Raw genomic sequence first — 15,314 nt, 5'->3', positions numbered from 1 at the left:
GCGGACGGACGCGCCGACGGCGGACGATCGGCGATGCCCATGCACTAGCGGCGCCCCCTAACCCACTCCCTCCGCGCCCCACGCCGCCGCCTCCTCCTCCGGCAGCCGCGGCAGGAGGACCCACCCTGCCCCCCACCCCGCCCTCCGCCGGCTCCGGCTCCGGCTGCGGCGGCTGCTGCCTCGACTGTCATTTCCCCGCTTCGGGCTCGTGCACCGGCCTCCGCGCCTGCAAGCCCGCGCCTCCCCGGACCGCGGGCTCCTCCTGCCTCGGCGCCCCCCGAGCTCGCTTGGACCCCGGCCACCCTCTCGCCTCGACACCCCCAGAGCCTCCTCCGCTGCTAGGATCTTGTGAGCGAGCGGCTGTCATTTATTTTATTTTTTTTGGGGGGGGGGGGGAGCCCGGCTCTGGTGTCCCGACATTTTTTTGTTTGCAGCCAAAGGGAGGATATTGAGATTTTTTTTAATTTTTATTTTATTTTTTTTTTGTCCCCCGTTGAGCCCAGGCTCTGCTCTCTGGGGGGGTGGGGGGCGCGCCGAGCCGGGGAGCCGCGGTGCCAGCCGAGTCGCGCGGGCTGTGGCAGGGAAGGGGCCGCCGCCGCCATGGGATGTACTCTGAGCGCCGAGGAGAGGGCCGCCCTGGAGCGGAGCAAGGCGATTGAGAAAAACCTCAAAGAGGATGGCATCAGCGCCGCCAAAGACGTGAAATTACTCCTGCTGGGTAAGGACCGGGCTGACACCCCATCATTCCCCCCTCGCCGCACTCCCCACCCGGGCCTCCCGGTGGCCCCCGCCCCCCTCTTCTGCAAGCTCCCGCACCCCATTCGCGCCCCGGGGAAACCTGGTCCCCCAGGTGGCATCACCATGTCCAAGATCGCCCACTTTCTCGCATGCCTTACCCCCTTCCCCCCCCCCCACACACACACACACACACACACACACACACACCCTCTACCCCGTTCCCCCAAACTGACACTGACCAGTCTCCCCCCCTGTCTGTCCCAACAGGGGCTGGAGAATCGGGGAAAAGCACCATTGTGAAGCAGATGAAGTAAGTCCCCGTGGCATTGGTACTTTTATTAAGAATTATTATTATTATTATTTTTTTATCTTTGGTGTTGCCTTGCTCACTCCACATTGCTCTCTCTCCAGGCCCGGTTTTTTAATTTGTACACACACACACACACCTGGCTTTGGCTCCCTTCCCCCACTCCCTGCCTTGGTTCGAAGTCCCTCACCCCAATCTGCCTGGGTGGGTGTTTTTGTGTTTTTGGGGTTTTTTTCTTGGGAGGGGGAGACAGGGAGAGCTTGTAGTTGTATGAATGACAGTGTCCGCCATATTGATCAGGACATCACACTATTGGCATGGTTGTGATCATTATTACTCTTGCCTGTGGGGTGGGTGTTCTGTGTGTATCGCTGCCTCCATTTCTGTGTCTCCGTTTCCTTCTGTTTCTCACTCTCCCCCCACCCCCACCCTGGACCCCCTGCCTCTACATCTATAATCCCATCTCCCCAGCTCCTCTCCTGGGGCAGTGATTTTGAACTTGGCTAAAACATTGGGGGGGGGGGACCCAGCCCTAGATGGCTGGGGTGGAGGATCTGGTGTTTGCTGTTCATGGATTTGGTGCTGAATTGGGAGGCTGTGGTTTCTGCAACCCCCCCTCCTCTCCATCCCTCCCCCAAGAAAAGAGAAGGAGGGTGAGGGGAAGGGGTGTGTGGCAGGAGAGGGGTGGCTGTCTACGTGGATGTGGCTGGCACAGCTGTGATCTAAGGCTGAGGTGGAGGGGGAACGCTGGCTGCGAAGCTGCATGCCCGCCCCTTGCTGCCCCCCTCCTGCACCCGCTCTCCCAGCGGCTGCTGCCCTGCCACTGGCCGTGTTCCTCCCCGGGTGGCCTTTCTCCGTGTGTTTATTTACACTCTGCATAAGCCGCGTTCCGTGTAATCTACCCACAATGCGGAATTGGGGCCCCACTTGCCACCGCCCCCTCCTGCCTTCGGTATCAGTTTCCCCTCCTTAATGAACTGGGGGTGGATGTGAGTGGTGGTGGAAAATTAAGACAAAATGACATACTCCTTCCCTTCCCCACTTTCTCGGGAAGGAGCCTCGCCCCTCCTTCCCACTCCTGGGCTCAGTTCTTGCCCCATCCATCCCTGGCAGCCGGGACCCACAGGCAGGTTGCTTGGGGAGGAGGGTGGCCTGCAGGGAAGGGGTGCGCCCTCCTTGGTCTCCCCACCCTCCTGCTTCCGTGACCCTGTCGGTTCCGGATGGAGGAGTTGGTTGAGACCATTTCAGCGAGGATCCCCACATCTCTTTGCTGTAACACCTTCGTGCACACACAGCTCCTTAATTAGGGGTTGCCGTGCAGTAAACAAAAATGATTATTTTTTCAAACTTGACAGAATAGCCCAAGTAATTGCATCCCGTTGGGAAACAAGAGAAAATATATGTTAAAAAACCCTTTCGTGGAAAGGTGGGTGGGAGACGATGAAGCGTGCTTGCGGTTTCAGAAACAAGATGCAAAAAAAAAAAAAAATTCTTGCATGTGTAACAGGCATGACAAGCGGGTTCTAGGCGGCGCCATGATGGTAGGGAGTAGCGACTTACAGGCAATTTTCCCCCGTCTGCTTGGCGTGGTCTCTTAATTTTTTTGTTCAAGAGGCCCCTGGGACTTTCTGTGCCAAGAACCCCCTTCGGCTCAGGTCGCCGCACCCCTCTGAGCCCCGGGTAATTTGGCCTGGGGTTTCTCTGGGGCTTTTTTTGCAACACAAATGGATGGGGAGGCGGGGCCTGGGGAATTGCTCTTTGCAACCAGGTGCATGTTGCATCCGCCGGGAGCCCTGCAGGTCGGTCGGTGCAAGCAGAGCCACCCCTTTCTCGCTAACGGGTGTATTTTAAAAGTTCGGAAGGCTGTAGGTCTGCAGGGGCGGGCTCCGAGCCCTGAGGAAGCCCGGGTCCCACCAGCTGCCGGGAGCGGGGTGAGGTTTCAGGCGTTGCGAGTGGTGGACAGCGCCCAGCCGAGGCCGGAGGAGTCGATGGTGCTCCGCTCGGCAGTGCTCGGCTAGGCTCGGCGCCTGCTGGGTGTGGGGCTCGGAGGGACTCGTGGATGTTCGGAACCCAGTCGGGGGCCCGGCGGAGAGAGCCGAGCTGCTGCCTAGGGGGCCCGAAGGCGTTCGGGATGCTCAGGGAAAAGAGAGAGAGAGAGAAGAAACGGGGAGGGATGCTAGAGTCTGCAAATTAACTTTGCATCTGCCAAATCCACTGCTTACCTGGTTTTCCTCACCATGCCCCATAAATTAGGTTGGTATAATAAGAAGTTTAAAAATACACACGCCCCCCCCCACCCCTCCCCAAAGGGCACCTAGCCTTTTTTTTTTTAATTTATTCAAAGATAGCAGGGCTCTCTGAGGAAATAGGTGTGCCATTTCAGGATGAAAATTCCTAATTATGTCCTGGGGCAGGGATCTTACATGAAGGCTGGATGCAGACTTCCCTGGGAGAGTCCTGCGGGTCTCAGATTTGGTTCCGTTAAGGGAGGAGAGGGGGGCGGGGAGAGAACCACTCTGAGCTTTTGGTGTTTGAGATGGTTAAATCGTGCACTCGAGCATTTATTTTCCCTGCTCCCCCACCCCCACCCCCTCTTTTGTCACTCACAGGACTCCTTTTTGGAAAAAAATTCAAGCAAGACTGAGATTTTGTAGGCAAAACTATTACTTTTGGGGGTTTTGTTTTTGTTTTGTTTTGTTTTGTTTTGTTTTGTTTTTTTAAGAAAATGCAACCCTCTTTAGGGAATCGGCTCTGTTCGCTCAAAAGGTCAGTCAGAGAGAATTCTGGCCCATGGAAATTCTGCTACCAGGGACCCCGGTGGCCTGTCTTGAAGCATTCATGAATGGCAGCTTTCCCCGTGAGTCCTCCAGCTTGGCTTGAAATAAATCAGATCAGGGCCTGGTGCCAAGCTGGATGCAGGACTTGTTTTATTAACCACAAAATGTGGGATTGGTGTCACCGTATCCTGGTGACAAATTCTGTCGAGTCCTCCCATGCAGAGATGATTCTGCTGATCACCGCTTGGCTGAGCATCACTTGAGTCAGGAGAATTGAGCTGTGGGTGGGGCTGGGCCTGGCGATCGAGGTGGCGTTTACAGAGAGCCACTTCGGACTGGCCTGTGCAGTGCCATCTGTGACCGACCCATCAGGCCGTGCATGCGCGTTCGTTCGGCTGCAGTTTTATTTTAGCTGGGCAGATGAAATGAGAGAGTTCTCCACGGGTGACATCCCACGAGAACCCACTGATTTCCTCGCGGGGTCTGCGATTGAGTAGCTCAGCCTGTCCGGTAGAAGGGAAGACTGTGGGTATTCAGACACCACCTGATCCTTCTTAGCCAGCATTTCCAGAGGAGCCAAGAGCCATTCCATGCAGCCTGTGTTGTCATCCATGTTGTCACGTGCTCATTAGAACAAGGGACAGGCTTCCACACACGCCTGTAGTAACTGGAGTTGTCTGATAAAGGACTGGCTGGCACAGGCTGCTTACCACAAGGGCCAGCCCCTGCATCAGCTTAGGAGCATTGCAGGGGGGCTGGTTTTGGGGATCATTCTGCTGGATGCGTGTTATAATGGGAAACGTGCGCCCACTTTAGAGATGTCACTGATTCGACTGTCCTTTGAGAAGCCTGGTTCTGAATACTTTATTAAAACTTCCAGTTTGAACACAGCTCTCTGGGTTTTATTGGATTTGTGTATGTGATTTTGAGCTAGTGTGTGGGAGCCCTGTGTCAAGGCAATCCCAAACCTTTTAGTGCATTTTATAACAGTTTTCAGAGATAAACATTGATCATTGAAATAGCACAAATGTAATTTCACACATACCATGAGTAATCAGTGTCCTTTTCTACGTGTGGCATTTTAAATAGTTTTGCTTACTTGTAGGTTGTGGCCTCCCCTGTGATAAAACCTCATCTTTTTTCCCCCTCATATTTTTATTTAATTGATTTGAGTGATCTAGGGAGGAAAAGGGAGAGATAGAGAGAGAGAAACATTGATCCATTGCCTCCCTTACATGCCCCAACCAGGGATCAAACCGGAGAGCCAGGTATGTGCCCTGACCAGAGGTCAAACCCATGACCCTTTGGTGCATCGGATGACACTCCAACCAATCTAGCTACACCGGCCAGGGCCAACCTCACCATTTTTTTCGATCAATGGGACTCTTTTAGTTATTCAGACTAAGCAAGATTCTAGAATAGTTCATTTTATTTAATTACCAATACCTTTACAAAGAAATCTCTTAAAGAATTCTATTTTAGCCCCAGCTGGTTTGGATCAGTGGATAGAGCATCGGCCTGCGAACTGAAGGGTCCCAGGTTCAGTCAGTTCTGGTCAAGGGCACATGCAGGGGGTTGTGGGCTCCATCCCATAGTAGGGGGTGTGCAGGAGGCAGCCAATCAATTATTCTCTCTCAGCATCAATATTTCTATCTTTCTCTCTCCCCCTCTCCCTTTCTCTCTGAAATCAATAAAAATATTTTTTAAAAAGAACTCTATTTTATGAAATATTGAATCAACTGAGTATCACTTTAAGTGACTTCTCGTTCTGAGCAAATAGTAACAACTGCTCTTTGGCCATCTACCTGATGAAAATGTAAAAGGAACTGTGGCGTTGCCATGGGCACCACAGCTTGCCCTCATTTGAGGTGTTGGGTTTTCTGCGATGCCCTGCCTGCCCGGGCTCTCTGCCTCCGGAACACTCGGTGGATTTTTAGGAAGATAAGAGATTTCCAAAAGGACTGTGAGGCAGGCCCTTTTAGCTGCTATGCTATGCTTGACATGGATGGGCACAGCAAATGGAGCACTTTGGATACGCTCTCAGCGCCGTTGTAAAACAGATTTAAGGATTCGCCTGATAAAGACATCTTTCTCCTACAAATATCCCGGCCCTTATACTTATCATGGTACGTGATTGCCAGGACAGACCCCACCCTGTCAGGGAAGGCAGCCTTAAGAGGTCACTTGCAGCCCGAAGCTGCTGGTTCGCTCCTGGGAGCTCACCCTGGTTATGTCCTTAAGGTGTCTGCTGTTTGGCTTGGGTTCTGGGCAAGCCTGGGTTCCTTCAGCACACCCCTCTGCAGCACCTACTGAGTGGCAGGCATGAGTGGAGGCATATAGCGACTTGCAGCAATTGCTCCATAAAAGGGCAGCTGCCTAAAAGGGCGTGTGTGTGTGTGTGTGTGTGAGTGTGTGTGTGTGTGTGTGGTGTGTGTGTGTATGTGTGTGTGTGTGTGTGTGGTGTGTGTGTGTGTGTGTGTGTGAGTGTGTGTGTGTCCCCGCACATCCCCAGAGGGTCTCCTGCTGAGAGCCAGGCTTTTAGCTTCTAGGTCTGAGGTCTTGTTATTTCTGCAGTCGTTCTCTGGGCTGCGTTGCTCCCCTCGCTTCCTCCCCTCTCTCCCTGGTTATTCAAACGGATCCATCTTGCTCTCCAGAGATGGGGCATGAGAACGAACAGAACGTCAGATCAAGTAGCAAATGAGCTCTCCTTTGCTGATGGATGGTGCTGTCTCTCCTCACTGTTCACTAAGCTGTAAATACCATCAGGCCTTCCTGCCAGAAGATGAACCAGCAGTCCACCTGACCTCCCACGGCATCAGCCATGGAATTGGGAGCCTCGGGTACCTGTCAGATTCTGAAATAGAACCTGTCTGCTCGGGGAACGTGTTGTTGCTGATGAGAGGAGATGGATGAGGTTTTTAGGGGATGGACGTGACTGGAAGGGCACCCAGATTTCCTGTCCTCTCTGTGTGGGCCTAGATTTGATTTACCGCGCCTGGAATCAAAGTAGTCTTGTGTCCTTAGCACAGGAATTCCCCAGGTTAGGTTGTGCTGCTTAGCATGCCTCGTCTGCTAAAGAGAGGGCAGGGTCACCCATGGTTTTCAGCGCCCTATCTCTGTGAACACTGGAGAGTTAATATCAGTGGAATAAGGTCCTATTCTAAATATGTGTGTTTTTTATTGATTATTTTATAGAGAGAAGGAGAGAGGGATAGAGAGTTAGAAATATCGATCAGCTGCCTCCTGCATACCCTCCATTGGGGATGTGCCCGCAACCACGGTAAATGCCCTTGACTGGAATTGAACCTGGGACCCTTGAGTCCACAAGCCGAAGGTCTGTTTTTCTGACATGTGCTCAGGTCCCCTGGATGTGGGGACTTGGCTCCCTGTCTCCCAGGGTGTTTTTAGTCTCATTTCTTGTGAAGCTAGGTAGACCATTATCGCAAGAGCACATCTTGAGCCAAAAGACAATCGACAAACTGGTGAAGAGATGATTTCAGCCTGGGGGGAAGGGGAGGCCATACTGGAAAGAGTTAGGCCCAAATGGACCCTAGCAATGAACAATTTTTGATTGAAGAAAAGTAAGTGTGTGTGTGTGTGTGTGTGTGTGTACACACGTACTACATGGATATTCAAGCAGCAGATGCTATGAGAAGGGCACTTCACTCCACTGTTCTTATTGATGGAATCGTCATAAAAAGCTTGAAGGTGTTCAGATGAACTCTGTTCTAAGGATTTTTTGGAATTTGTCTCGCATTCTTATTTTATTCTGCGCCTCCTGTTTACGTACAATAGTGTTTAGAAAAGAAAGCATGCAACCTACCAGTCACCAGCAGAGAGGGGGAGGAGAGGAAGGAATAATGACCTATTTACTGGTTCAAAGAACTAGGCAGTTTCTCATTTAGAGAAGCAGTATAACATGCTTCTCTAAACTTGAGACGTGATTAAGATCACGGACTCTGTAACCAAACTGCCTGGCTTCAAATCTCAGCTCTACCACTAACTAGATGCGTGACCTTAAACATGATACTTTCCTTTTCTGTGCCTCAGTCTCTTAGCCTGTACAATGGGCCTGATAATAAAAATAACTACCTAATAGGGTTGTGGTGAGCATTAAATGATGCACCATATGAATTGCCCTTAATAACAGTTTGCAAGAAATCATATAAATGCCAGCTCTGGTTTACATTCCTTTGACTGATTAGCAGGCGCTCCCTTCCCGTGTGGAGTTCTCTCCCCCAGTATATGGGACTTCGCTGCCCTGACAGCCAGGTGGAGGGGGGCGGGTGCGTGCTGTGGATCATGCTCGTGGCTTCTTCCCCTTGCCTGCTCTGCAGCAGCCGTTATATAACAAACAGTGTTGTCATAAGTGATGTGACATTTTTGATGGCGCAGCTGCTTCGGCCCGAGAAGCTGGGGTGAGAGTACAAGGAGTGAGAAAGAGCACTGGACCTGGAGTCGAGACAGGTGGCCCTGCCCCTGCTTCTCTGTTTCCTAGAAAGTTGGGCCAGGTCTACCCCCAAGCTCCTTTCCTATCCTAAGTGGTTTGCGGAATTGGGAATTACCTTCATTTTGCAGGGCCTTTGAGGTTCCTGATGCAAAATTCTAAACAGAAAAGCTATCCAGATGGCATGGATCAGTGGTTGAGCGTCAACCTTTGAACCAGGAGGTCAGGGTTCGATTCCCGGTCAGTGGGACGTGCATGAGGCAGCGGATCAGTGATACTCTTTCATCATGGATGTTTGTTTCTCTCTTCCTTCTTTTCTAAAGTCAATAAAAAAATATATATATTTTTTTTTAAAATAATGAATAAATATAAAAGTATCGATTATGGTTCCATCTTGCAGGGGTAGGGATACCTGTGAAAAAGCTCTTTTAAGGCCAAGGTAATGGCATAAGAGCAATCTCAACCACAAAGCTTTGAAAGTCATGGTCCGGAGAGGCATTTTGAGAAAACCACCTCTAAGCAAACCTTTCATGCAGACGTGGTTCTCTCAAACCAAAGAGGAGGACCTGAAAGTCTCCTGTTAGTAAGAAACAGGATGTTGCTGGGAAGAGAGACCCATGTTAGAAGGAGAAGTTTGTCTGTGGCTTCCAGAACACTTCGAAATGGAGATTAGCCCTGGCTTCCACCAGAGGGGCTGCAGGTGAAGGATCTGGCCGGGGTTCACATGCCTCAGATCCAGGAACTTGAGAGATTGCAGACTGGGAAAGGAGAAGGATCGGGAGAACTGGTTTTAACTTTGACTCATTCTCCAATTTGACTTTGGGCAGGTCATTATTCCCTAATTCGTGTCTTCATGGGGAGATGGGCTTGCACTCTAGAATGTCTCGGGCCTCTTGCAGGTTTCTAGCTCTAAGACACGGTAGATGCAAAGAGAAACCAAGAAGCCTGAAATGCGAGGGGGGTGGGGGGTGGTAATGGGAATATTTACCACCCACAGCTTTTATCTGCTGAGCCATCTTTAGTTCTAATTTTCTTTACAGAGAAGAGGAAAAACACTGTACTTTCCATGGCACCAAAAATTAAAGTAAAATAAAATACTGCAAAGCTAATAGTCAGTGCTCTGAACTTGTCCCCCTACTCACTTGATTTCTAGACCAAGAATGGATGAAAGAGAAAAGCGGATATACACTGAGTGGCCTGATTATTATGATCTCTGAGCAAATAATAATCTGGCCACTCAGTGTGTATCCTATATAATAAAAGGCTAATATGCAAATTGTCCCCTCCACCAGGAGTTTGACCAGCAGGCAGACTGGCCAACCACCCATGTTCCCTCCCCCTAGCCAGGCTGGCCGGATCTCACCCATGCACAAATTCATGCACCGGGCCCCTAATATATATATATTTATTTATACACACACACACACACATACACACACGCATGTACATGCAAACACACACTGAGTGGCCATATTATTATGCGTTCAGAGGTCATAATAATCTGGCCACTCAGTGTATATATGGATAGGGTATATAAGGATAGGACTCCATGGTCAATGATTTACCCTGGTTTCTCTACCTGTGTCTTAGTCAACAGACAGTAAAATCCCCATGCAGTAACATCAGCCCTGGGTGCACTGCCTCCAGGTCTCAGAGCACGAATGTTTATTACACCTTGTAAGTTAACTAGGTGTTTATGCACCTGTCTTCCTTGCTGGTCTGGGTGCCCCCTTCCTACCAGGACTCTCTAAAGCAGGAATAGAGACTTATTTTTGCTCATAGGACAGCACTGAGCCCAATGTTTGTCACAAAGGAGGTACTTCATAAATGTTAGTTGAAGAAAAGAGAGAAAGAAATGAGATCCACCAGGAGTGCAAATTCACTTCTACATGAATCATAATACTGAAAGCCCTTGATGAACATAGGCTATGGTCATCATTTTCAATCCAATCCCTTATCCTTGCTTGTTTTTTCGCACCAGCTTATGAGGAAATGCAGTCATCAGCTCCATTTTCCAGATGAGGAAGTGGGGCTGAGAGAAGTTAAATGGCTGCTCAGGGTCACCCAGCATAATAAGGGACAGCAATGCATGAAGATCCCGATTGGTCCAATTCCAAAATGTATGTCCTTCCCATTCTAACCCCACACAGTTCTTCCTAGACCACCACCAATGGAGCAGGCAGGGACCCAGTACCCATCAGCAAGTGGGATGGCACTGGCCTTGGTGGAGGGAGGTAGCTGAGAAAGTGTTTGATTGGTGCTGGGTTCCTTCTGAAAGTAGAAGGGCTGGCCATCATCAGAGTAGGGGTGGGAAAAGGAGTCCAATTTAAGAGATATTTGGGCAGTGGGATAATGGAACACATTTGATGATAAATCGGAAGGACATTGAGAAGGCACCAAGCTGTCAAGGATGAGTCCAGGATTCCTGGTTTGGTTGTCAGTGGGATGGTAGTGTTTTCCCCAACACAGGAAAAAATGAAGGTCGAAGAGGGATGACTTAGGGAGAAAGTTTTATTTTTCTCTGTGGATTGGGAGGAATGAAAAAGCAGCTGAGCTTATTTACCGGCACGCCAAAGACTGGCAATCTCTTCCATTCAAGCTACCGTACTGATGTATTCATTTGCCCAGTGTTTATCTAGCACCTGTGTTAGGTGCTGTTCTGGGTGTTTAGAGATTCAGCAGGTCATGTCCCAAGGGAATCAGACAATAGCTCTGTTGACAAATAATTGGATGAAGTAATTGCAGGCTGTGAAAATTTTTGGAGTCACACCTTTGGGTGAGGCTTTCTGCTGACCCCAGAGGGGTCCAGTTCCTGTCCTCAAAGAGTTCTCGTCATTTGGAGGAGACCAGTCAGTGCATAGTGCAGAGAAGAGGCAATGACAGGATTCAAGTTGCACGCAGGATGATATACCTCGAGGCAGCGAGGTGGAGAATGGGAGTTTAGTGAACACACGTTGTTTTACTCTGCCCGGCTTCCCTCCGGTGGGGCTGCCCCTCACTTGCCATCTGGCACTCAAAGATGGAAGTGGGCATGACTTTGGCCTTGCCCTTCACAATGTACTACCCTCCTGGCCACAGTGATTGGCCCAGGGATGGGATGGGACTCAAGCCAGGCCAGTCACTGTTCTTCTCTGGAATGTTATAGTTACTATGAGAAGAAACTCTTTGTCTGGGATGGCAGAAAAACCCTCGCTGGGTTGAAATGATGGAAGCCTAGAGCCACCTCTGGCCATTTTTCCACATCTTCATTGCTCCCTGCAAGGAGGAAGCTTGTGTATTATAAGAAAGACATGGAACATGGGTGAGGGAATGGGGAGAGGAAGTGAGAAGGACATCTGGTGATATTCTTGTGATCTCTGGTGGTGGCTGTATGGACTGGGCCCTTCGTGTGAATCAATAAATCTCTTCTTTGACATAAAACTTATTTCAGTTGGAATTCTCTCCTTGGCAACCAGAGTCATCCTGATGAAAAGGGTAAGGCCTTCTGGGAAGAAGGAACAGTATGAGTTAAAGCACAGAAGGAAGATACCAACATATGGGGCGCCGCCCGGGCGTGGTGGTGGACAGCCTTCTGTGACCAAGGAGTTGGGGGTTTGTGGGAGTCTGAGGAGAAGTGGTTGGAAAGGAAGGCTGGAGCTAGATTGTAGGGCTTCCTGGGCATCTTGGTAAGGGGTCTATTTTTTTACTGCATTCGCCATGGTAGGATCGTTGGGCACCATGTTGGGGACCTTGGAGAAGGGACACTGCAGAAGAGGCCTAGGAACAGAGCGATTTGTGTGTGTTATGTTTTTATCTAAACTAAGAAATTGGTAGGCAAGTCAATAAGGAGTTGGGTGGAGGAGAGATTTTGGAGGAAGAAGAGCTGAGACCTGGTGTCCGGGTCAACATGTGGAGAGGAGAGGTCTCCCTCGTCTTGAACCTGAGCAATGGAGTTGCGTTGTCAAGTTAGGAAGCATAGGGGCAGGAGAAAGGTAACAGGAAGAAGGTAGCAAGTCAAAGCACGAGGGCCTGTCTCAGATCCTTGCAGGATGATGCTTGGGTTATGCTCGAAATGTTCAGTGGTTTTCTCAGGAGGCCATTCTGGTGTTTAGAAGAGAGGTCAGAGCTGGAAGGAGAATTGGGCTCAAGCTGCCCTGTGTGGTAGGGTCATGAGAGTGGGTGCCATGCCCCTGGGGGGAGCAGAGGGGCCCCCAAGAAAGAGCTCCCCCATGGTAGAGGTGAGCAGGGGGACCTGCCTTCATTAGACTCCGAGGTAGTTCCACCTAGGGCCAGGGGCTGACGAACGGGAGCCGGAGGAGTCTCCAGGCTATCCCTTAAAACTTGCTGACCCGCAAAACAGATGTTCTCCTGGCAAAGGAATCCCCCGCCTTCTCCCTCGGCCACCCCCAACTGGGATAATAAATTATAACAAAATGAAGCTTTCAGAAACCGAGTGCTAATTGAGAAAGAAAACTGGGACATCAGCTCGGGGAATTGTGGACGCCCGTGCGTGTTGCATCCACGTGTGCTCTCCGCTGAGCGTGTGGAGGCCTGCCAGGCAAGGTAGGCATCGGTCTCACAATGCTGGCCGGGTTCACAAGAGCAGGCTCGCGTGCTGCTTTTCCACAGGGAGGACTGCCGCAGTGAGCCCAGGCCACAAGGCAGAGCAGCCTCGCTGGGTGGAGGCGCTCCAGCCCAGCAGAGCCGGGGCAGCCCTGCCTCTGAAGAGCTGGTATTGTCTCTTAGCGCCGACAGGCAAGGGCCGGGGACAGGCACCTGCTCTGTCTCCAAGGAACTCTGTGGCCCCATCAGTGGGGGACTTTGGGGAAGGGTTGATAGGATGGAGTGGGGAGACCCTGGTCCTAAGTCATAGCCTTTCCTCCCACTCTTTGCCCCCACGTCCAATATGAGGTCTGTGTCTTCTTCGGATCCTCTCTTTAGAGTTCCAATCACGTGACCTCGCTATCCCCTAACGTCTTTGGCACCTGCTTGTTCATTCTATGAACTACCAATGACCAACCACGTGTTGGCACGTTCTACGTTTTTAGGACCAGAGCTCCTCCCCACCCCACCCCCACCCACTCCCACCCCAGCCTCAAGGACCTTACAGTTTTAGAGAAGGGAGGTGGACAGTAAACAAGGGAGTGAGTAAGCAAGGCATTTCATGTCATGATGGGTCCTCACGGAGGAAATCAGGATGGCGTGGTGCAGAGTGGTTGGAGGAGATGAGGGATAAGAACGAGAGATCCAAGGAGGCAGGAATTGAAAATGCAAAGGCTTGAGGTTGAAACGAGCAAAAAGAAGGCCAGAGAGGCTGGACCACAGGGGAGGAAAGCTGATGGACGCAAAATGGGATTAAAGAGGCCTGGGGAGGGAGTGGGGCCCGGGGCAGGCTAGAAGGGGCCAGAGGGATATCTGTAGTACTTTCAACAAGATAATTTTAAAAAGAGGCAGGGAGCTCTAACCGGTGTGGCTCAGTGGATAGAGCATCGGCCTGCGGAATGAAAGGTCCAAAGTTCGATTCCGGTCAAGGGCATGTACCTTGGTTGTGGGCACATCCCCAGTAGGAGGTGTGCAGGAGGCAGCTGATGGATGTTTCTCTCTCCTTGATGTTTCTAACTCTTTATCCTTCTCCCTTCCTCTCTGTAAAAAATAAAAAAATAAAAAATTATCTATATATGTATAATTTTTTATTTTTTATTTTTTTATTTATTTATTTTTTATTTTTTATTTTTATTTATTTTTTTATTTTATATATATATTTAAAAAAAAAAAAAAAAAAAAAGAGGCAGGGAGGAGCTACCCTGCAAGGCCTGGGGGCCCCTGGAGAGGCATTTGGGTTTCATTCTGAATGCGATGGGGGCATTGAAAGTCAGGACAACTTGACCCGGCTTGTCGATGACAAAGATGCCTCTGCATTCCAGAGAAAAAGCAAGACCACAGGGACGGAAATGACGTCTGTGGTTTCTAAGGATCGCAGGAAGGAGAGATTGAGTACCAAGGGCCACAGGGAGCTTTTGGAGGTGATAGGAATATTCTGTCCTCTCTGTGGTGGTGCTTACACAACCGTGCATGTTTAATAAAACCCCTCGGACTGTGCGGAAGGTGGACAGCAGGCGTACGCGTGGAAACAGTTCTGTGCACAGCCCAAGCAGCACGTCCTGTGTGCAGTTCCCGGTGGCTTCCTACAATCGGCTTATTGGCTCGTGTTCCTGGTTTTCCTGTCGACATAGCTTTCCTGTACAACTGGTGTGGAAGCTCACTGTGGGGAGGAGCCATCTGCTTCCGTGGGGGCCCTGGTCGATGCCCGTGACATATGGCCTCCATTGGAGGGGGTGCTTTCAGTTACAGCTGACAGGATGCTTCTCCCTTCATGGCCTCCTGCCAGCCTTACAGCAGCCCCGTCAGGCTGCACAGAATCACCCCATCTCCACCTTCCAGAGGTGAAATGGAGTCGGCGTCTCAGGATCAGAAGCATGCGTTTTCATTTTGAAGAGATATTGGCTTTGCTTTTTTTTTTCTGTCAGTGCGATTTGGGGGAATTATGTAAGCTCCCTGAACCTGTTTCCTAATCAGTAAAAAGAGATGAAAAATAAAACACCTTGCAGATACGCTGCGGGGATTAAATGAGGTAACACCACTGAAGGAAGGCACAGGGTTCCAATGCATTAAATAGTAGCCATTGATACCTTTTTTACTATCAGAGAACAAGGTGATTTGCCGAAGGTGACGTGGCCAGAGCGTGAGGAGCTAGGTCCCGGTTTTCCTGACTCTGGGGGTGTCTCTCCTTCCATCGCTCAGTACCCCCTTCCTGGCTGTCTATTGATGGGTTCAGGGCTGATTCCTTCCACCAGCTCACATCCTTCAGCGCAGACAGATTAATTTAGTAAAAGTTTATGGAGCACTTACCATGTGCTCAGCACAGGAGACAGGGGTGAGCCAAGACAGGATCCATCCCTGCCCTGGAGGGCGGAGGTGTCGTCCAGTTTTAGGCTTTATGGCCAGCTGTGGGGTGAGGATGCTGAGGTAGCCCCGGGCTCAGTGCGATATGGGAAGGCTTCTGGAG

The 15,314-nt window shown here is 50.5% G+C and overlaps 1 protein-coding gene across 2 annotated transcripts in view; it reads left to right on the top strand.

Moving 5' to 3' along the window:
* The first annotated feature begins 379 nt into the window (after positions 1-379).
* GNAO1 (G protein subunit alpha o1) overlaps positions 380-15,314 on the top strand; it is a 92,742-nt gene continuing 77,807 nt past the window's right edge. The window contains exons 1-2 of one of the 2 annotated variants that reach the window (XM_036440406.2): positions 380-718; positions 1,006-1,048. In XM_036440406.2, coding sequence (XP_036296299.1) covers positions 601-718; positions 1,006-1,048 — 161 coding nt within the window. In that variant the 5' untranslated portion in view covers positions 380-600. The remainder of the gene's footprint in view (positions 719-1,005; positions 1,049-15,314) is intronic. The other variant, XM_036440405.2, reaches the window with a different exon arrangement.

This window comes from Pipistrellus kuhlii, unplaced genomic scaffold (genome assembly GCF_014108245.1).
Source record: "Pipistrellus kuhlii isolate mPipKuh1 unplaced genomic scaffold, mPipKuh1.p scaffold_m20_p_17, whole genome shotgun sequence".
Taxonomy (NCBI): Eukaryota; Metazoa; Chordata; class Mammalia; order Chiroptera; family Vespertilionidae; genus Pipistrellus; species Pipistrellus kuhlii.
The sequence above is the reverse complement of the archived record's forward strand: the minus strand, read 5'-3'. Positions and strand labels throughout refer to the sequence as shown.